The sequence below is a fragment of the Doryrhamphus excisus genome, linkage group LG18 (genome assembly GCF_037039965.1).
Source record: "Doryrhamphus excisus strain RoL-2023G ecotype Guam linkage group LG18, RoL_Dexc_Guam_v1.1, whole genome shotgun sequence".
Taxonomy (NCBI): Eukaryota; Metazoa; Chordata; class Actinopteri; order Syngnathiformes; family Syngnathidae; genus Doryrhamphus; species Doryrhamphus excisus.
In genome coordinates this window covers 6,206,516-6,230,838 of record NC_136374.1, presented here as the reverse complement: position 1 = coordinate 6,230,838, position 24,323 = coordinate 6,206,516, and the positions used below count along the sequence as shown (strand labels likewise).

General features: G+C 37.8%; 1 protein-coding gene across 13 annotated transcripts in view; it reads left to right on the top strand.

The window, feature by feature from the left end:
* The window catches only part of ptprt (protein tyrosine phosphatase receptor type T), a 230,143-nt gene that overhangs the window by 124,973 nt on the left and 80,847 nt on the right, over positions 1 to 24,323 (top strand). For 6 of the 13 annotated variants that reach the window (XM_058054357.2, XM_058054353.2, XM_058054352.2 and 3 more), the window contains exons 14-17: positions 3,296 to 3,572; positions 8,374 to 8,410; positions 10,705 to 10,761; positions 19,977 to 20,112. In XM_058054357.2, the coding sequence (XP_057910340.2) occupies positions 3,296 to 3,572; positions 8,374 to 8,410; positions 10,705 to 10,761; positions 19,977 to 20,112 (507 nt within the window). The remainder of the gene's footprint in view (positions 1 to 3,295; positions 3,573 to 8,373; positions 8,411 to 10,704; positions 10,762 to 19,976; positions 20,113 to 24,323) is intronic. The other 7 variants (XM_058054365.2, XM_058054362.2, XM_058054361.2 and 4 more) reach the window with 2 other exon arrangements.

The following is a 24,323-nucleotide window of genomic DNA, read 5'->3' as shown; positions in this document are numbered from 1 at the left end:
TTAACATAACCATGTATTTTATTTGAAAACTATTTAAAAACTATTATCAAAATATATTAAAATCTACTGTATATGCAAATATTATTTAAAAATTATTTATAAATAACTGTATTAATATATAAATATAAATGTATTTATATATAGTATATATGCAATATACATAAAATGAATAGCATATTATATATTCATATAGATAATAAAACATATATGGTTGTTTGTCTATATGTGCCCTGTGATTGGCTGGCGACCAGTCCAGGGTGTACCCAGCCTCGCGCCCGAAGACAGCTGGGAAAATTATATATATATATGAAAATTGTAAATACCATTTAATATTTTCATATTATATTTATTATTGTATAAAACTAAATATAAAACAAAATTGCATTCAAATAAAAATATTGCTTAAAAAACGGATTTAAATCTATGTTTAAAAATTAAAATATTTAAACAATTGTAAATGTGTATTTATATGTATCTTTATATCACAACAATTGATACATACATACATTTATTACATAGATTAATTTATAATGTAATATATATATATACAGTAATGTAGTATATATTATAATCAATTCTAAATGTATAATCAATTCTATTCATTTTTAAATGCAATTTAATATGTCCGTATTATATTTAAACCTTTTTTGGACAAAATGTGCAATCAATTTCAATATAAAGTGGCCAGAATATTTTTGAAATAAATAATAACATATGTCTTTGGTATGTTTTGGTTGACCATTCTGCTTGCATGTATGATTTATGTATGGATTCATTGTGAATGGAAAGAAAGTAGTATTGTCCCAATGGGTGCAGCCTTTGCGGAGGTCCAGCTTCCATCATTTTGAAAAGCAAACAAACTAGTTCAATTTGAACTTGTTAGCAGTCGTGTGGTATTTGACTTTATTGCTGGTTTGTGTAAAATCCCTTTGCTAATCTTCTGATTTTTCTGAAATACAATTATGGTCTTCCTCTGGTGTAAAGACGGCTGGGCTGTAATTACTGGCAGCTTTTTCAATCTGAGATCAATCCAATGAAATTGGTGCCAGTAGACATAAGGAGAGCGAGCATGGAGGTGGTTTTCCTTTCTTTTTTCAGCTTTTATGAATTCTCCAAGACAGATTGACTTGCTCCCCAGAGGAAGAGGTAGCAACACTTTGGAACGGATTATTCCCCAACATGGTTTTGGTCATCAGCAATGATCTTAACCTTCCTCTTGTATTAGCTTTCTGGTATCATCTCTTATGTTAACGGGTCGGTTTTGACCTGTGTATTAAATCAGCTATAAAATACACTAAAAACAATAAGTTACCATCAAATTTGCTTCTCATGTCTTGGTTACCTTCTTAGGCTTCCTCATCCATGAAAATGTTGCTTTTAATACTTTTGGTGTGGGCATGTAGGCCTTTTTTGTCACTATACCCCTCCATTTTAATTTCCAAAAATGGTCAAATGAACCTCAAAAGAATCATATTAATAAATTGAATTCTTTTGTTACCTGGCTATTACTGAGGGATATAGAACATATCTCTTAAATCAATTAGTTTGATTTATTTTCTCATTTTAGTATTAATCACTAAAGAAACATCTATGGTGTTGGGGTGAATTTTGACCCATATATATTAATGTCAAGAAAAGGTAGAAAAAGTGATTGTTTTCAGCAACAGAACTTTAGTATAAAGTGAAATGAAAAAGCAGAACAGGTCCAGATCTTGGTTCACTGTACTTCTTGCCATTCTTTCCATGATCCAAATATCTTACTTATTGTGTGGAAATATGGGCTAATAACTATAAAAGCAATCTTCACTCGCTAAATGTACTGCAAAAAAGGTCAGTAAGGATAATTCATAATGCCGCCTACAGAGAACATACTAACTCCTTATTTCTAAAATCACAAATACTTCAACTTGCTGATATAGTTCATCTTCAAACAGCTAAAATAATGCATAAGGCTAAAAATAACCAATTAGCTAAAAATGTCATCCAATACTTCTCTACAAGAGAGGAGAAATATGATCTCAGGGAAGAAGTACATTTGAAACACTTCTATGCTAGGACTACGTTATGCTAGCCATAGCATTTCAGTATGTGGAATCAAACTATGGAATGGATTGAGTAAGGAAATCAAACAAAGCAATTGTATGGTCATATCACCTCGTACTTCGGTACGAGGTGCAAAAACAAAAACACCCTTAAACTGTATTATGGAAAGCAGGAAGTGAACAAATGTAACAGTTACTGATTGTAAAAGTACCAGATGATAAAATAGAATCACAGGGCACATATAGACAAACAACCATTCACACTCACATTCATACCTATGGACAATTTGGAGTGGCCAATTAACCTAGCATGTTTTTGGAATGTGGGAGGAAACCGGAGTACCCGGAGAAAACCCACGCATGCACGGGGAGAACATGCAAACTCCACACAGAGATGGCCGAGGGTGGAATTGAACCTGGTCTCCGAGCTGTGAGGTCTGCGTGCTAACCACTAGACCACCGTGCCGAGAATAAAAACATCTTTCTCGTTGTTTTGACGTTATTTTCATAAAATCCCCCCTGCTTGGGTTTTTTTTTCCAACTATTTCAACTTCATTCTTGTTAATATTCTTCTCATAAAATTGACTTTATTTTCATGATATTTGGACTTTATTTTTGTAACATAAACTTTCCATCAAACCTCATTTGATTTATTTGTTGTTTGTTTTTCATCAAATTATGATTTAAAAAAAACATCTATCTGTAATATTTCAACTTTTTTCCTCATAATATTAATATTACTTATTCTCATGAAATTACAACTTTTTCTCTTCACTCTTTTGACTTTATTGTTGCAAAATTACTGCAGATTTTTCAGTTTTTGTCATTTTTCATGTGAAATTCTATTTTTTTGGCTCAAAATATTGCTTCATCGTTATATTATTATAACCGGGTTGAAACCGACCCTAACAATACAGTGGTCATAATTTCAACCAGACCATTTTAAAATGTAGTAAAAATGATTTTTTTGTTTTTATTTTGTTGAAATAGTTTCCTGACAAAGTCAAAAAGCCTTGATGCAATAAACAAATGTTATGTGATTCTTTTTATGCATTAAAATGTAAAACGGGTCGGTGCCGACCCTAACACAAGAGGAGGGTTAATGAAAGTGGGCAATGATTGGCCCCCGCCACGCAAACATACATTAGCATCAATGTGCTTGAAGTATAAGCACTGACATGCCTTGGAGGAGGTAATACCCCTTCAATGTGGTTGTGTCATTTTAAATAGGAGTCATATTGTTGTGTCATCAGCTCCTACCAGCTGGTCGTGAGAGAAGAGCGCAAGTCCAAGGCCCGTCGCGCCGCCTCCGAAGCCCCCGAGTGCTTTGCTGCCCCCTTCAGCGTCCGCAACGCCTCCGTGTTGAACTCGCCTTACTACATGGCGGCCGAGCTGCCGCCGTCCAGTCTCACCATGGTGCAGCCCTTCACGGTGGGGGACAACAAGAGCTACGGCGGCTTCTGGAACCCCCCGCTGTCCCCTGCCAAGAGCTACAGTATCTACTTCCAGGCCGTGAGCAGAGCCAGTGGGGTGAGTCACTTCATTAGGGGCACAAGGGTACGACATTTATTGTGAATATGTTCAATATTTGTGTTTATGTTTATGAAGCTTTGAAGCTTTGGTGCTTTTATTCTTGTCATGTTTTACCGCAAGCAAAACTTTTTGGCAAGCAGGGGAGTGGGGCGGCATCTGGTCTGGTGATGCTGCCATGTACCGAAAAGCAGATTCCTCACCGTGTGCTGCCTTGGAGACGAGCTGGGGTCTCGCATGGCGGCCTGGTTTGGGGCCGGGGGGGATCACGTGGAGAGTGATGTGTGCCAGATGTTTGTAGCAGCATCATCTCTGCTCCTCGTTTCAGGGCATCAGTCAGTCCAATCGATGGGGTTACTTATAGATATTTTTATTGTTAATAAGCTTGCTCAGCTTGGTTTAATTCATATAATAAGTCGAGTGGTGGTTAGCGCACAGACGTCACAGCTAGGAGACCAACAAAACAAAAAGCAACGTTGTATTTTTATTTGATATAATAAAAAAATAAAAGTAATTAAAAAAGTAATTTCAAAGTAAAGTAATTTCAAATGAAAATATTATAATATAATATTATAATATAATTAATTAATTATAATATTAATATTATAATTTTTTATCTAATAAAAAATCATGTAACAATGATATATATATTTTTTTAATTCAAAAATAAATTATATAATTTAAATATTTTGAACTGGGCGGCATGGCGGTCTAGTGGTTAGCACAAAGACCTCACAGCTAGGAGACCAGGGCTCAATTTCACCCTCTGCCATCTCTGTGTGGAGTTTGCATGTTCTCCCCGTGCATGCGTGGGGTTTCTCCGGGTACTCCGGTTTCCTCCCACATTCCAAAAACATGCTAGGTTAATTAGCGACTCCAAATTGTCCATAGGTATGAATGTGAGTGTGAATGGTTGTTTGTCTATATGTGCCCTGTGATTGGCTGGCCACCAGTCCAGGGTGTACCCCGCCTCTCGCCCAAAGACAGCTGGGATAGGCTCCAGCTTTTCCTTGAAGCATGAATGACGATGGGCTCTCATGGGTCGGAACTGCTCATCAGCTCACGTAATGCGCTCAAACAAACACGCAAACATTCACACAGCCGCCATTGTTGCAAAGACAGGAGGAGGTTGAGGAGACGATGGCACATCATAGAGAAACAACAACAGGCATCTCACTAGGTGGAAAAATGTTTTTGACAAGTAAGAAAAAATGTAAACTGTCCAAGATGCTCTGTCAATCAAAGTCACACTCACACAAAAACACACACACACACACACACAGCAGTTGACAGGTGATGGTGCTAAACGTGCACCCACTCTGAACATGTCGGAGTTGTCCCTCCTCTGCAGCTGGAAGGGCTTTTCCTCTCCTGGGAAAGACTTTCTACAAGATGTTGGAGTGTGTCCATTTGTGAGGTCACAGATGTTGGAGATGCTTTAGTTCTTCCACAGCAAACTCTTCCAAGCATGTCTTTATAGTGCAGTGGGGACAGAACAATTTGGAAGCATTAAAATGTCCAAAATGTCTTGAAGCATGAAGATTCAGGTACATTCAGGTACATTCAGGTACATTCAGTCATGATGAGATCCATAATATCATTGTTTCATTCATTCATTTTCTTCCACTTATTCTCATGATGGTGCTGGAGCCTATCCCAGCTATTCACACTCACATTCATACCTATGGACAATTTGGAGTCACCAATTAACCTAGCATGTTTTTGGAATGTGGGAGGAAACCGGAATACCCAGAGAAAACCCACGCATGCACGGAGAGAACATGCAAAGCTCTACACAGAGATGGCCGAGGGTGGAATTGAACTCGGGTCTTCTAGTTGTTGTCATGAAGTACTCATGAACAAATTCATGCACAGCACTTCTACCTGATGATTGGACAGAAATAGGTACAGGAGAGGAGGTTGCATTGCAGCTGCATCATCCACACTCACTTAGAATTCTTATCTGGTTTCACACACACACACACACACACACACACACACACACACACACACACACACACACATCTTCACCATAAACAACATGCAGCCTCTCTGGATGGAGGCAATAAATTAGTCCTCCATTTATTAACTTTGCTGCTATAGCATCCTCCTGAGGTTTGGCCCATTAGCATCCACGAAGGCGAGGCAGCGCGGTGGATTGGTGGAGAGAACTGGTCCTCTGAGTGGACTCTCTCTCCACGGACACAACTGTGGCTGTTGGCTTGATACGGACTCCCCCAAAAAAATCAGTCTATGCAGTCGAACCTCTGAAGTCCAACAGTGGTTGTACACGTACATCTGCAGGAAGTCAGTGGGTTCTGAAATATTCCATGTTATTAGACAGTGTACCTAATGACGTGTATTTAGATAAGTTAAATAAAATATAATAAAATAAATGTAATTAAATAAATTAATATAAAAATAAAAAAAATATTCAAATTAATTTAAATTAAATACATTAATTTTAACATTTAATTTATTAATAAATTAATTTAAATTAAATACATTAATTTTAAAAATAATTAAAATTAAATTAATTAATTGTAAAAATATTAATAAATTAATTCATCAATAAATTAATTTTAAAATACTTTATTAATACATTAATTTATTGATAAATTAATTTATTGATAAATTAATTTAAATTTAATAAATTTAATAAATTTAATAAAATTAATAAATTTAATGAAATACATTTACTATATACAGTAAATGTTTGGATGTAAATGCAGCAGTAATGCAGGCAACGGAAGCAGGTGCACAGCGGACATCACCATCCATCACCCCCGGGTGCTGCTCCTGGATGCTGGCGCTCGCCATCTCACATCTTAAAATGTTTTCTTTTTGGCGTCAGAGGCGAGCAGCTGTTGCGTCCCCGACAACCCGCGCACTGGAAAGCGATTGTCTGGTAAATGAATTCCGCCCGAACGGCGTGAAGTCGTCTTTTCAACACCTCCGCTAAATGCAAATGTGTCGCCAGCTTAAGTCGTTAACTCTGAAGGAATTCCGTTGACTTTCAACTCAGCGGGGAGAAATGGAGTTACCAGGGTTTAACCTGTTGCAGAAAAGAATGAACATAAGTAATTATATGCAGTAGGGGAATAAATATTGCTGATTTTGTAGGTTTACAAAAATACATATGAACAGTCTACAGTATTACAGCAAACTTTCTTACTAATACTTGTCTTGCTAACTGTCCTCCCAACTCCCTCGACATCGTTAAGAAGTGTAGTCCATTCCAGTCTTGAGTAGGTCTACAATCTTATCAATGGTCTTGTAGTCTATATTTGCAATGGTGGTCTTGTAGTCCACTTCAGTGTTGTGCAGATTGACCATTTTGTTGATGGTTTAGCATCTATTCCAGTCTTAAGGTCCACTGTCTTGTCAATTGTCTTGTAGTCCACTCCAGTCTTGTGCAGGTCTACCATTTTGTTGATGGTTTAGCATCTATTCCAGTCTTAAGGTTCACTGTCTTGTCAATTGTCTTGTAGTCCACTCCAGTCTTGTGCAGGTCTACCATTTTGTTGATTGTTTAGTATCTATTCCAGTCTTAAGGTCCACTGTCTTGTCAATTGTCATGTAGTCAACTCCAGTCTTGTGCAGGTCTACCATTTTGTTGATGGTTTAGTATCTATTCCAGTCTTTTGGTTCACTGTCTTGTTAATTGTGTTGTAGTCCACTCCAGACTTGTTGATGGTCTTGTAGTCCATTCCAGTCCCGTGCAGGTCTACAATCTTTTCAGTCATCTTGTAGTCTGTGCCAGTCTTATATTGGTCTACAATCTTGTCAATGGTGGTCTTGTAGTCCACTCCAGACTTGTGCAGATTTACCATTTTGTTGATGGTTTATTATCTATTCCAGTCTTTAGGTCCACTGTCTTGTTAATTGTCTTGTAGTCCACTACAGTCTTGTGCAGGTCTACCATTTTGTGAATTGAATTGGCTCATCGTTGTGCATTGTTTGATTTCCTTACTCAATCCATTCCATAGTTTGATTCCACATACTGAAATGCTATGGCTAGCATAACGTAGTCCTAGCATAGAAGTGTTTCAAATGTACTTCTTCCCTGAGATCATATTTCTCCTCTCTTGTAGAGAAGTATTGGATGACATTTTTAGCTAATTGGTTATTTTTAGCCTTATGCATTATTTTAGCTGTTTGAAGATGAACTATATCAGCAAGTTGAAGTATTTGTGATTTTAGAAATAAGGAGTTAGTATGTTCTCTGTAGGCGGCATTATGAATTATCCTTACTGACCTTTTTTGCAGTACATTTAGCGAGTGAAGATTGCTTTTATAGTTATTAGCCCATATTTCCACACAATAAGTAAGATATGGTAGAACCAGAGAGCAATAAAGAGTGTGGAGTGATTTCTGATTGAGAACAAATTTTGCTTTGTTCAATACTGAAATATTTCTGGCCACCTTATGTTGTATATTTTGTAATATGAGGTTTCCAGCTCATATTTTCATCTATTGTGATCCCCAGAAATGTATTTTCGTTCACCCTTTCAATGTCCACACCGTCTATTTGTATTTGCTGGTGCGTGTCCTTTCTGCTGTTACCAAACAGCATGATTTTAGTTTTATTTAAGTTCAGTACCATAAAAAGGATCAACTTTACACCAATTATTTTCTTAAATTTTGGAATTTTCCAGCAGGTGAGTGAAGCATTTGATGGAAACATTATAACGTAGGCGTCAATAAAAGTTGTCCAGAAGCAATACTCAGTGGTGTGATTGTTAGCATCAGTCAGTTGTCGTCTGACCTAAACGTTCTCTCCGGTCTCTTTTCATTGCAGGAAACCAAGATCAACTGCGTGCGTCTGGCGAACAAAGGTATGAGCAGCCCTCCACTCACGCACCACTCATGTAGTTGTTCATATAGCGGCGTCTATGCTAATGCTAGAGTAACACGTACACGATGAGGCTGAGGTGCTCAATCAACTCACACACATTCAACTCACTCCCATCCTAACCTCACATCATGTGACCCTGCATGATTCCATGACTCAGCATCATTACTCGAGATTCCTACCTTCATCCTACTCCATCATCCCGACTTGGATCACGTCGGGATGCAGAGCGTGACACGTACTTCCACACCTCCTTGTTCTTCATGTCATCTTTGTGTGTGTGTGTATGTGTGTGTGTGTGTGTGCACGGAGGTGTGCAGTGTGTCCATGCAGCATGCACGTGTGCTCACGTTTAACTTTGTGGCCATCTTCACGTACGCATGGAGGCAGGCGGCTGGCGAGTGGGCTCCGGTGACTCACTCCTGCTACTCGCTGCAGCCACGCAAGTCCACATCTGAGGGCGTTTGGACCGTTGTCGTACGGAACAAGCTATATTTAAGAGCCAGCCTGATCTGACGAAAAACACACTGGAAACTTAATAGACTTCATTCTGGACCTAAATTCATACACTTAATCTCATAATTGGATTTGGAGCTCAAATTTGGAACTCAACGTCCCTATCGTGTATGCATATAAACTGAATAGTTCTGTAAACAATGCTAGAAAATATGCTTAAATAATTGCAATGAACCTGTAGTGTTCAATCAGCCATAATAGCCAATTTGTTTAGCAGTCAGATGCTATTTATTACATAAACACAGATGTCTTTATGACTATAATGATAGCAGAACATGAATAAAACATCACACAAACTTGAAATACAGTATTTAAGTGCTTAAACATGGAGAATTTTTGATTGGTAGATGCAAATGATCTGTGGTCAGAATGAATCAGTGGCGGGCCGCCACAAATAAATAAATGTATGGGAAACACTGGGGAGGGACGAAACAAAAAGCATCGTTGTATTTTTATTTGATATAATAAAAAAATAAATGTAATTAAAAAAGTAATTTCAAAGTAAAGTAATTTCAAATGAAAATATTATAATATTATAATATAATTAATTAATTATAATATTAATATTATAATTTTTTATCAAATAAAAATTATTGTAACAATGATATATATGTTTTTAATTCAAAAATAAATTATATAATTTAAATATTTTGAACTGGGTGGCCCGGCGGTCTAGTGGTTAGCGCGCAGACCTCACAGCTAGGAGACCAGGGTTCAATTTCACCCTCGGCCATCTCTGTGTGGAGTTTGCATGTTCTCCCTGTGCATGTGTGGGTTTTCTCCGGGTACTCCGGTTTCCTCCCACATTCCAAAAACATGCTAGGTTAATTAGCGACTCCAAATTGTCCATAGGTATGAATGTGAGTGTGAATGGTTGTTTGTCTATATGTGCCCTGTGATTGGCTAGCCGCCAGTCCAGGGTGTACCCCGCCTCTCGCCCGAAGACAGCTGGGATAGGCTCCAGCACCCCTGCGACCCTCGTGAGGAAAAAGCGGTAGAAAATGAATGAATGAATATAAATATAATAAAAATTAAAAGTAATTAAAAAAGCAATTTCAAATGAAAATATTATAATATAATATTATAATATAATTAATTAATTGTAATATTCATATTATAATTTTTATATAATAAAAATGTATGTAACAATTATATATATTTTTTAATTCAAAAATAAATTATATAATTTAAATATTTTTACATAAATTTTGAACTAAAATAAGGATAATTTTTTTTTATAATATGTACTGACAGAAATATTATGTTTGAGACATCATTAATTCATTAGCTTAGACGTGGGAGTGCGTGATCAGGCTGCTTTCACGTAAGCAACGAGCCACAAAGTTATTGTTTGTGTTTCTTGTCCACTGTCTTATCCTTGTCCATTCTTTTATTTCTTTATTTCATGTGTAAATTTAAAAAAAATGTTTTCCAAACCTCCAGCCCTCAGGCTGACATGGATCAGATCCCAGTTGTCACCACATTTGCATTAACCCAAAACTTAACACCACCTCAAACGCACCTTGTGGGCCCTAACCTGGCAGAGGGTATCAGAGCTCCACCATGATTGTTGATGAGAATGTTCTAGAATGATCTGCTTCTGTCCTCTAGAACACACTGAAGCTTGATGCAACCCTTCCTGCGCCTTTTTGCTTAGACTATTCTTTCTTCTGTCCTTTTTTTGTGGTTGTTTTTTTTTTTTTTCTCTCTCCTGCCTGTCTCTCTTGCTGGCCGGCGGGGATGTGCGGCGCGGGGCCTTAGTGGTGATAGGTAGGGGACAAATAACCACGCCGTACATTCTAGTCATCCCAAGCGAAGGTGATTATTGCTTTACAGGCAGAATATTTGCTTCCCCCGTGTCATCACAGTCAACACAACACAAACCCTCACTCATTTTTGGTGGTCGCAAACCTAACACCCCGTCCCCAATGCACCCACCCCTACCTGTACGACCTGTCCCCTTCCCCATCTTTGTGTTGACGGATGTTATTTTTGTAAGTTTAGTTGTTGTCGTGTTTCCTTGTCATTATCATTTTGCCGCATTTGTTTGCTTGTCTGCTTTCAGTGTCGCTGGCTGTGTTTGAGCATGTACACACACACACACACACACACTTGAGCAGCTTTCATGTGTCGCTTCCTGACACAGGGTAACCCAACAAAAGTCTGGGCTCAGGGGTGAAACACACAAAAATTAAAAATTTAATAATTTCTACATTTTTTTTTTTGTAAATGGATACAAAATAGTTTTATTCAGAAAAATAACATATGGTTAGAAATCCTTCAATTTATACATGTTTAATGCAAGCGCCGACTTCTTCCCTGGTCCTTGAACGCATCGCTTAACTTTGCCAATGCATTTCCACCCACGATGCACAGATATGACTACTTTAGTGTACTTTTCTGTTTTTTTCTTTCACCTCCTATTTGATCCCAAATGCTGATTTCAGTAGTGTTTTAAATCATCAAAATACGGGAATATACTGCAAACTTTGACATGTTATCATCATAGTACGTGTTAATGCATGGTCACAGTATGTATATTACAGGGCTTCATAATCGAAATGCGTGTATCCCAATTGCAGCATTGTAAGCTAGCTCCTATTAACTTGTTTTGTTGTGTTATAATGCACAGAAAGAAATATGAGTTCATGTCTCACATAAGGATTGTTAAGGATGGGCAAAATTTTAAAAAGATGCAGTGCCCAGTGATGACGTGGAATTACGAGAAGCACGTTTATTTTATAAGGTAGCTCATCTTAGCCGTAAATACACATTGTCATGAAAATATCTTCCATACACAATTGGAATTGCATGGGTGACTGCATCTTCCTTAATCACATGCACAGGCATTACAGTTTGTTAAAGACATAGTAGCACATGAGTTTCTGTGATTAATCTCATTTTTAATTTCAAATATGCCTGTCATGTATTTTTGACTGGGGCATCACATTAATTTCTTCAACATTTCCGATACTCGTAATGAAAAGGCTTTCTGACAAAATGACTAATAAAAATACGGGAATATACTGCAAACTATTACATGTTATCATCATAGTACGTGTTAATGCATGGTCACAGTATGTATATTACAGGGCTTCATAATCGAAATAGGTATATCCCGATGGTGGCATTGTAAGCTAGCTCCTAGCTAGCAAAATTTTAAAAATATGCAGTGCCCAGTGACGACGTGGAATTAATGTATGTAGCTCATCTTAGCCTTAAATACACATTAAATACACATATCTTCCATACACAATTGGAATTGCATGGGTGACTGCATCTTCCTTAATCACATGCACAGGCATTACTTTTACAGTTTGTTAAAGACATAGTAGCCATGTGTACTTTCATTCTTTATGTAGACCTCGTTGGAAAAAGTTAAGGCACCCCTGAGGTACCGTGATTGGATGAAGGCGTGTCCCAAGAAGCATAACTCGTATAAGAGTACTTATTACTCGCGTGACAAAACGTTCTCATAAACCTGCTCCTCACCTCGTCCTTTTTTTTTTTTTTTTAACAGGCTTTTATCAGATGATTTGTGCCGTGTGTTTTATCACAGTTGACAAGCTTATATTGGCACGTGAGCGTATACAGTTTATGTGAAGTGAGAATATACTGTGATATATGAGATGTGCATCCACTGAAAGAGCACATTTATATTGGATGATTCTTCCAATTATCCAGCAAGGCCTGAGGCTTTTCCATACCAGGTGCATTTCCAGTCATCCTAAATCAATTTCTGTCTGACATGACAGCAATTAATCTGATGCCAATACCCCCTAGTCTCATTTGTTGTAGTAATAAATGTATTCTAATAATAAATGAAGATATTATGATGACAGGCGTTTGTAGTAAATCCAGTCATGCATGTGATCTGAATCGTGTTTTCCGTGCACGTCTGCTTTAATCCGAAATACAATGATGCCTGCCGCTCGTCGTCCCACGGGAAACGCAACTTGCGATGATATGAAAATGTACGAGTGGAATGAGATGCAAATATTACCTCTGTTGTTATTACTATTACAGTACTACAGTACTACTAGGTTCAAGAGGGGCATTCCTGAAAGTGCAAGAAACTAATTTGGTGGTTTTGACACGTAAATAGGTGATCGGTTCCGTTCTAATTAGACCTTTGACCCCAGCTACCTCCTCCAGTCTGTTGCTACTGAGAAAATCAATAGTGAGCTTGCTGCGGTTCATCAAGCTAGTCGTGCTGACTTGTACTTGGAAATGACCCGTACCTAGTCAGGAGGGTGGCGGTCGGCCGTGACTTGAATGCAGATGCTTCATTAGAGAGGAGACGTTGCTGCTGCGTGCGTTGCTACCGTGAGGTGTCACTTTCAATCGTCTTTGCCATTAGCGGCGAGGTGCGCTGCCGCCGCTGCCGTCGCTGCTGCCCCTGATGCAACAAGGTGCTGGTAGTTAGCTGAACGCAAACGTGGGCGTGAGCGAGCGTGACTGAAATACAAGAAGAGTCAAAGACCCAATCAGAGCCGTCTAAACCACCACTGACCCGCGCTGGCTCACACGCACACGCTCACCCACACAGACAGGACACACACACACAGAAATTGAACAACCCACTATGTTTGTGTTCTCTCACGACAGCACAAACATCTCACTGGGGCGGTTCTTCGGGGGTGTAAGAGGTGCCTGGCTATATCTTTGACTGGGGTGTCTTGATTATTTCTGACAAAATGACTGATGATCAATTATTGCAAAACTTCTTCTCGATTAATTAATCTCAGTTTGTGATTATGGCAAGTGACTATTCGGAATTAATCACCTGTTTGCTTTGTTATTCCCCATCAATACGCAGGCCATGTGCACCAATCCATGATTAATCAAACACAGTAATCACATGGGTTTGTGTGATTAATCTCATTTTTAATCTCAAATATGCCTGTCATGTATTTTTGACTGGGGCATCACATTAATTTCGTCATCATTTCCGATACTCATAATGAAAAGGCTTTCTGACAAAATAACTGATGTGCAATTATTCCAAATCTTCTTCTTGATTAATTAATCTCAGTTTGTGATTATGGCAAGTGACTATTCGGAATTAATCACCTGTTTGCTTTGTTATTCCCCATCAATACGCAGGCCATGTGCACCAATCCATGATTAATCAAACACAGTAATCACATGGGTTTGTGTGATTAATCTCATTTTTAATCTCAAATATGCCCAGCTGTCTTTGGGCGAGAGGCGGGGTACACTCTGGACTGGTGGCCAGCCAATCACAGGGCACATTTAGACAAACAACCATTCACACTCACATTCATACCTATGGACAATTTGGAGTCGCCAATTAACCTAGCATGTTTTTGGAATGTGGGAGGAAACCGGAGTACCCGGAGAAAACCCACGCATGCAAAGTCCACACAGAGATGGCCGAGGGTGGAATTGAACCCTGGTCTCCTAGCTGTGAGGTCTGCACACTAACCACTCGGCAACTGTGCAGCCGGATTCCACAATTAATCACAAAGAAATGCAATTAATCCTGGTAATCATGTGGGCTTGTGTGATTAATCTCAATTTTAACCACTCCCACTATTTGGTAATTCCATGAAACCTCAGTTTCCCTGTGGTTTCAGTTTCCGGATGCCTTAATCATTGCTGTAATAAGGGGTTAACTGGTGCTGCTCAACAGAAAACACACACTTTTCATACCTGATGTGATTTTTAGTTTAGTGTAGTTTAAAGCTGACAGAGGGATAAGATACTCAACACAACAACACACGGCAAACATTCATCGTGTGTTAATGCACACACAAATAATACATCTTTAAAGTACGCACACATACACACACTGTCACATGCAGCATAGTTCAGATCAGTAATCCAGTTAAACATACTCAGTCATGCTAACGCTAATCCGCAGAGGATGCACCCCCCCCCCCCCCCCCCATCATGAAACTTGCATAAGGTGCACGCTGCAGACAGACTTGCAGTCAGGAGTTGCATTCATTTTCCGCACATTATGCATACATGCATGCATGTGTAAGTACCAACGCTAAAAGTCAACATATGTTTGAATGAATATGTAATCATATAAGATAATTTATATTTACATGCACTTCTCTGCCTGGCTGGGAACAGCCAGCCTATGCAAGAACACACACACACACACACAAGATAAAAATAAAGACGCACCTAATATCTCATTCGGGGCCTCTGTGAGAATCAATCTTCTGTGTTTGGATGAGATTAACTTTTTAATATCTGCGGTCTTACCCATAATTCCCCTGTGAACATTTCATCGTGGAATCTGAGCGGGATAAACAACAGGAACAAATAAAAAATGTAGACAAACGCATTATTATACCACACGTACACATCGCATAAGAATGCTGTTGTCATGGTTACTGTTGCAAATGCAATAAATTAAATGCTCCATGTTTATAAAGTCTGTTTTTGGCCGTGGCAACATCTCATTTTCATTTGTTGTTTTTTTTTACGTTAGGGCAAGAACCCTCGTGGTTTTTACTGCTATCTGGACACTTGGTGTTGCTAAGCTAGCTCAGTTCAATGAAATTATTGATTTGCTTCTTTTTAGCTCCTTTTTAATGGTGAATTGCAACCACCCGACAGAGCATTTTTTGCAACGTAAAGTTAAATACACAAGTGTGTACTTATGCACTCAAAAGTGTAAGTATGCAAGCATGCACTTATTAGGGTTAGGCGATCATTTTTATATACTGGTATACGGGTCATACGTAAACAAGCCGCTGCTGACTTTTTTGATACATGAGATAAATGAAATATTGTCAGCTTCAGGAGAAGGAACATTCATGTGGGGACCCCTCAAAAAAACACTAAACCGGGTGGCACAGTGGTCTAGTGGTTAGCACGCAGACCTCACAGCTAGGAGACCAGGGTTCAATTCCACCCTCGGCCATCTCTGTGTGGAGTTTGCATGTTCTCCCCGTGCATACGTGGGTTTTCTCCGGGTACACCGGTTTCCAAACATGCTAGGTTAATTAGCGACTCCAAATTGTCCATAGGTATGAATGTGAGTGCGAATGGTTGGCCCGCAGGACACTAGTTTGAGGCTTAATATGAAAGTTTAATGTTAGTGCGGCCCGGCAAGTTTGATATGGATGCTGTATGGTATCATGTACCCAGAAAAAATTATTACGTTTGATTAATGTTCATGTTAAAGGTTAAATAACTGTTAATAGTTATCCTCCCTATCCGTGTGGAAGTGGTAAGTTTTTGGCTATTTAAGTTTAAAGGAAATAACTTGAAGGCTACCGTTTAGGTCGCTAGCTATCTAGTTTGCAAGTTAGCATGTGTCTCAAGACGCTGCAGTTGCGCAATATGTTGTAAATAAAAAGAGTATAAATGTGACTATAGTCGTGTTTTGTCATGTCTACAGGGCTCTAATAATGCTTTGTTCATTTTATTCTGAAAAAAATAATTTGTCTACCCACCAACTATATGTGGTTTCTTAAGTTTTTATTATTTGCCGTTTTATTATTATTATATTTATTTATTACTGATTGATTGATTTTCTTTATTCTTGATTTGTTCATGTATTTTCCATCTTATTTTGTGTAGAAAAATAAAAAGTAAGATATTTGAGAACAGTGGAATGTTTTATCAGAGCTTTTCTTGTAGAAAATTCGAACCAAAGCAAAGTTTAAATTTTTTTTTTGTTTTTAATAAATGCGTTTTTTTGCAAAGCAATTGCATGGGTGACTACATCTTCCGTAATCACAACAGACATTACAGTTATTTTTAAAAAAATAAATAGTAGCAGTGTGTAGTGGTGTGTAGTTTGTTACCAATAAATAAATGTGCTTTACAATTTAAGACAAAGGTATTGTCCATCAGTCTTCTTTAGCCGTGCTGGCTGCTAATCACCCCCCCTCCCTCAAGCCACAATAGCTCTAGCTCAGTCAGGCCGAGGGTGGGATGGGTGGAGGAGGCAGGGGGGTCTTTGGAATGGCCCAGAGTGCTGTTAAATGGAGCTGAACCCTTCAGCAGATGGCCTCCTCCACTGTGACATGTCGAACTGGTCAAGCCGGTCCACGGCGGGCCGGTTAAGTGTGGACAAATGGGGGTCGTGTGCTAATGTGCCAGGTGACGCTTAGCGGGGAATGATGGAACCGTGATGAACCTCTGAGGCTGATTAGGAGGTCAGGGACCAGACGGAGGTGCTTGAACTCACCTCTGTCTCCCTTGTAAGAACAACGTGCATGACGGGGGTGGTCTTTATGATATCGGAAGGGAGCAGAACAGGAAGTGAAGAACAAAGCATCAAAATTCTTCAAGTCCACTTGTTGTTTATTTATCCTAAGGACTTAATTGTAAACATTTTCTTCTTGATTCCAATATTTGAAATATTGTATTTGGTATTATTGTCTTTCTTTGTCCTTTTATATTATTTTGACCCCCATCGTTTTCACTTAGGAGACCTCTGACCTTTCCCTGAAAATATTTTCTCTTTACTGCACACACACACACGCACACACACACGCACACATGCCCTCCCGATCTTTTAAGCTTGGATAACCACAGCTCATCTTTGACTCGCACCCCTGAGGCCCCCCCCTGTGTTTACAATTCACTGCATGTTGCACGTGACCTTGAATGAACCGTGACCTTGACCGTGTGCATCGGTGCACCTGACAAAGTGTAGAGTTTTTGCTTGTGTGAACATTGGAGGATGCTCTCTGGATGAAGCTTGGTGTTTTTGAGCACTTGACATTTTGAAAGAATCTTTCGCCGCTTTGGCAAGGATGGTCTTAAAGTGAGGATACCTTCTCTTTACAACCGTACAAATGTCAAACTGAACTTTTCGTCATCTTCCAAATAAAGCAGAGATAATAAGTATTTGATCCCCTGTAACAGTACATATTTTTTATGGTAGTTTTACTCTTAACAAAGAGAGACAGAATCTAAGAAAAATATCTTCCATAAACATGATAAAAAAAACAAATACATGTAATTCAGTTCATATAAAAGTCACACAAACACTTTCTTACATGCAAAACTATCCACCATGGGCAAGACCAAAGAGCTGCCCTCAGAGACTTTAGATTTTAGACCTGGAATGGACTACAAGACCACCAAGAAGTTTGTATACCTGCACAAGACTGGAATTGACTACAGGACCATCAAAAAGATTGTAGACCTATCTGAGGCATCAAGAAGATTCGAGACCTACACAAGACTGGAATTGACTACAAGACCGTTGAAAAAATAGAAGACCTACACAAGACTAACAAACTACATGACAATCAAGAAGATCATTGATCTGCACAATACATAGAATGGACTACAAGACCATCAAGATGATTGTAGAACTACACAAGACTGGACCGGACTACAAGACCATCGAAAAGATTGTAGACTGGAGCTTGGTGAGAAAGAGAGCACTATTGGCGCAATCATTGATCAATGGAAGAAATCCAAAATAAAAGTAAAAACAAAAAATAAAACCCTCACTCTGGAGCTCCAGCCAAGGTTTCACTTTATGGGGTAAGGAGGATAATGGTGAGAAAGATGAAGGAGCAGCCCGCAATGACAAGAGTGGAGCTGCTTGATGATGTCAAGGGATTTGGGAGCAAGGAACTTGAATGGAACTCTAGACAGAGAAATAGAGAATCAGAATTAGAATGGCCTTTATTGTCATTGTATCATAACAACAAAATTTGAATGCAACTCCACGGTGCATTGTGTAGAAAGTAAAAATAATAATAAGGAACAGGATCAAAATTGCACATTTCCACTAATAATGCAGTATCCTGTAGTAATGCATAAGGCTAAAAACAACCAATTAGCCAAAAATGTCATCCAATACTTCTCTACAAGAGAGGAGAAATATGATCTCAGGGAAGAAGTACATTTGAAACACTTCTATGCTAGGACTACGTTATGCTAGCCATAGCATTTCAGTATGTGGAATCAAACTATGGAATGGATTGAGTAAGGAAATCAAACAATGCACAACGATGAGCCAATTCAAGAAACAATACAAGCAGTTGATGTTTGCTAAATACAAGGATGAAGAGTCTTGAACCAGTCATGATGTGCTATATATATCACTATATTGACACTTACTATGGTACCCATTATGGCATTGGATGCTCATATCACCTTGTACTTCGGTATGTGACAAAAATTAAAATTAAAATTAAAATTGTAGAACTATTTTATTTTATTTTATTTTATTTTATTTTATTTTATTTTATTTTATTTTATTTTATTTTATTTTATTTTATTTTATTTTATTTTATTTAAATTTAAATGTAAATTGTAGAACTTTTTATTTTTATTTTTATTTTTATTTTTAATTTTATTTTTATTTTTATTTTTATTTTTATTTTTATTTTTATTTTTATTTTTATTTTTATTTTTATTAAGATAAAATAAAATAAAATAAAATAAAATAAAATAAAAACTTAAACTATATTAGGAAAGCAGGAAGTGAACAAATGTAACAGTTACTGATTGTAAAAGTACCAGATGGAGGGGTAGGATCTAATAAGCTTTGCTTCTTCCTACTCCTTTTGGACATGTGGAACTGTGAACTGATTATGGAATGCACTCAATTGTCATCTGATGCATGTTCAAATGAAATAAAACCATTACCATTACCATTACCATTACCATTGAAGCTTAGAATATAAAATGCATGAGAATGATAATATAAAACCAACAAAATGGAGGTTTGACAGAAACATTCTGCTTGGTCCTCTACCTCCTGATAGCATCCTCCTTGCTATAGTTAGTGTTTGAAAGAAGTGATCATGCCATTCTTCCAAAGCAAACACACACAACGCTTCAACACACTCTTCCACAGCAAGCCTGCACTGTGTTCATCGTTTGTGATGTTGCCTCCTGCATGCTGACTTTCCAACATCTTCACCTTGGGATTGTTGCCTGGGTGTGTGTGTTTGCTACGTGTGTAATGTGTTTGCATCACTTGGCTTATTATACACTATTACTTTCCCATGACTGCGTGTGTGTTTGTGTGTGTGTGTGTGTGTGCGTGCGCACGTGTGTATTGTGATATATAGGCGCGTCCACACAGGACTCGGACGCCATCGAGCCCGAGAAGCCCGTTGATGGCACGGTCAAGCTAGCCGGTGTGATCACCGGCATCCTCATGTTCATCATCATCCTCCTGGGCGTGGTTCTCACCTTCAAGCGCAGGTTGGTCATAAGAGTCAAAAGTTGTATTTGTGTATTGGGGGAACATCTCTGACACTGGAACCTCTCATGTTTGATGTAGTCGTTTTTCCACACCTGTAAAATGTGTCAACATTGGCCAGGTATGTTAAAGAATGATTTAGTAGCTGAAATACTAATATTTGGAATAATATTAGCATCTTTGGTGAGTTACAATGTAAAAGATGACACTCCTTAATCCAGGGGTTTTGACATTTTTTCCAGTGAGGGACACATAGTGAAAAATGAAAGGATGCAACGTTTTTTGCAAAGCACCACATTACATATGCTAATACGTTATATATATTTAAAAAAAAACCAGCCTGTTATTACTGTCAACCATTTTTTCCCAATTATTTGAACTTTCTTCTTAAATAATAAATTTAAATATTATTTTTGTAATTTTATCACTTCACTCCCATAATATTATAACATAACCCAATCTAACTTTCCAAGCAAATTTATTTTTTAATTTTTTAAATTTTATTCTCCTTAATTCCATTTTTTTTCTTCCAATATTTTGACTTTATTTTATGAATTTCTGCTGTTTTATTTTACATTTTCCAACCATTCCAATTACTTCTTGCGAATTGTATTTGTGTAATTATTTACCCTTTTATTATTTCCATAATATTTTGACTTCATTCTCCTTTTAGGTTTTTACTTTTGTTTCTCATTATACAGGGTCAGGCAAAATGATCTGACACATTTGTAGATTAAGTAAAAGAAGAAAAGAAAGTAAAGAAAAAAAAATTGTTTTTATTTTTGAAAAGTATATATAATGCCATTCTGTTTCATTGTGTTTTAAAAATTAAATCAGTTCTGCCGGTGCGAGGTCGGCCTATTGATTTTGGTTTCAATGCAGATCCAGTAGCTCTGAAGTTGTCACCAGTCCAATTCATGGCAGCAACTGAAAAAAAAAAAAAAAAAAACAATGGCATTATAAAGAAACAAAGCAAAATGGCATTATATGAAAAAAATGGCATTATATGTACAACAATAAAAACACTTTTTTGTTGTTTTACTTTATTTGCCTTTTATTTAACCTGCAAATGTGTCAGATCATTTTGCCATCATATAGCCATCAATTTTCTATGCCACTTATTCTCATTAGGTTATATCTGTTAAAAAATATTTTGTCTTTAACATTTTCAACTTTTTGTAAATTCTGGTAAAATTACGACTTTTTCATGTTAGGTTACAACTTTTTACTCAGAACATTTTGACTATTGTTCGATTTTTCTATGCCACTTATCCTCATTAGGTTATATCCGTTAAAGTATTTTGTCTTTAACATTTTCAACTTTTTATACATTTTTGTAAAATTACGACTTTTTCATGTTAGATAACAACTTTTTACTCTGAATATTTTGAAAATGTTTCGATTTTTCTATGCCACTTAGCCTCATTAGGTTATATCTGTTAAAAAAAAGTATTTTGTCTTTAACATTTTCAATTTTTTGTAAATTCTTGTAAAATTATGACTTTTTCATGTTAGGTTACAACTTTTTACTCAGAATATTTTGACTATTTTTCGATGAGGATATCTGTTAAAAAAGGTATTTTGTCTTTAACATTTTCAACTTTTTCTAAATTCTTGTAAAATTACGACTTTTTCATGTTAGGTTACAACTTTTTACTCTGAATATTTTGACTATTTTTCGATTTTTCTATGCCACTTATCCTCATTAGGTTATATCTGTTAAAAAGTGTTTTGTCTTTAACATTTTCAACTTTTTGTAAATTCTTGTAAAATTACAACTTTTTCATGTTAGGTTACAACTTTTTACTCGGAATATTTTGACTATTTTTTGATGAGGATGTCTGTTAAAAAAGTATTTTGTCTTTAACATTTTCAACTTTTTGTAAATTCTTGTAAAATTACGACTTTTTCATGTTAGGTTACAACTTTTTACTCTGAATATTTGGACTTCATTCTTATGAAATTACTTCCATTTTTACTGTTATTTTGTTTTCTTTGGACATCCCTGCTTTAATATTCTTATGCTTTTTATACTGACTAAGCGTTGCCTATTGGTCACTTTCTAACTGGTTGGTGTTATGCCACGTTCAAGCATGCTAGAGGTTCCAGTGTCGTTTGTAACTCACATTCACTCACTGGCCACTTCATTAGGTACACCGTCTAATGAGATCCAAAAATGATCACATGCTCCATCAGGGAGCTTTTGATGTTATGATCATTTTTTGTTATTGTGTAATGGTACAGTACATTTCAAAGTAAAAGACACCCAAAAATTTGAGAGTTTAATTTGAAAGAAACCATCTTAAGTAGTCTCACCGCCAAATGTTTTATTAATTTATCCATGTATGGTTTAACATGCGCACCATCACCTGCTTCTCTTTCTCTCTCTTCTTCTCTCCATCACACCGGTGTGCACGCCTCACTTCCACCTGTGCACACCTTTTGTATGTATTTGTGTGTGTGTGTGTGTGTGTGTGTGAGACATACAGGCACGTCTTCACCTCCTCACTGTTGCCAGTCAGAAAAAAACAAGCATCGTTCAACTTAGCGGCGTGTTTTAAGCGTCTTTAATTTAGGTACGTTAGTTAAGACAATGAAGCCTTCCAGACGTTTCGTGCCACGCGTGTCACTTTTGACAGAGGACGGCGAGTAAGTGCTTTGTTGCTGATTGCATTAGCATTTTTCTCAGATGCTTGCCACTCTTCAAAATCACCGTCAGGTTCCGTTGACATATAGAATTTTCCACAGCGAGGAGCCACTCATGCTTGTGTGTATTCTAAGCAAAAAAAAAAAATGTAATTTTTGCGGAACTGTGTGGGAGGCTGGAAAGGTGTCTCAGCCTCAATGTGTGAATGGGGCCAAAAACAAGACGCTCAAGCAATCAGGGAGCTCAAAGTCACACTGATTTCCTGGTAATAATAATTGTACGTGTACACTTCACAGCTCCATTTTAAAACCAGTTGAAAAATGTTGCGCTGTTGGATCTTATGCTAAGAGTCCACTGGGCCGGTGCCAGTTGGTGCCAGTTCACGCCAAAGATTGTGTGACGTTCGCTCAGCATATTGCCATGTTGCCGTTATTCGGCACCACAGCGAGCCAACTACGCGTCAATCACATCATCTTTCGTGTGAACTGGCCCGGTGGACTCCTAGCATCATTGGCGCAACTCGGCTCACGCCATTACATTCCAGTGGATTCCAATAGGCGGATTGTTTGTGACATTTGGTTCCACTTGGTGGACACTTCACACTAATTGCTTGAAGCAAGATTTGAAATTTTAGACATTTTCTTGCCGCCAAATTCAATTTTTGCCACCATTACGGGCCACCATGTGCCACTTGGAAGGCAGTTTGAGCCACTGCACCCCACTAGGCACCTTATTGGTGACACAAGGTGCCACAGCAAATTGCATTGGCGCAAGAAAACAAGCATGAAAGTGAAATAGGCTCTTCATCATAAGGTCAAGCTTTAAAAGACATGAAAATAGAAATAAAAAAATTGCAGGCTGCATGGTGGTTGAGTGGGTAGCGCACAGACCTCACAGCTAGGGTACTCCGGTTTCCTCCCACATTCCAAAAACATGCTAAGTTAATTGGCGACTCCAAATTGTCCATAGGTATGAATGTGAGTGTGAATGGTTGTTTGTCAATATGTGCCCTGTGATTGGCTGGCCACCAGTCCAGGGTGTACCCCGCCTCTCGCCCAAAGTCAGCTGGGAGAGGCTCCAGCACCCCCGCGACCCTCGTGAGCATAAAAGAAAATGAATGAATGAATGTAAAATACAAATATTCACAAATAAGACATTCAGAAGATGCATTCAAAGACACTGTGGTGGTATGTAGTACTCTATATGATCACTAGGTGTCAGTAATGTTGGGTATGTCTTATATGTATTATTTTGTTTAAATACGTCAACCATTTTGGGTAGTATTTAAGGTAACATGACTTTGTTTGTTTCTTTTGGCTTTTTCCTGACTTTGAGGTGTTACTTTAAGTCTCCAGGACTCTCATTTAGAAGGTTTTAAACAGGTTTTCCACCAAAAAAATCCATTTATAAATCAGGAATCCTACTTTGTGGAAGTCTTATCACGGTCGGGTCTGGAAGCCATTAACTACCATGAAGGAGGGATTACTGTATCATGTATATTCTATAGTCCACTTGATGATGGATACAACCCTAGTGCAGCGCGGCTCAAATGGGGCGGTGGTCACC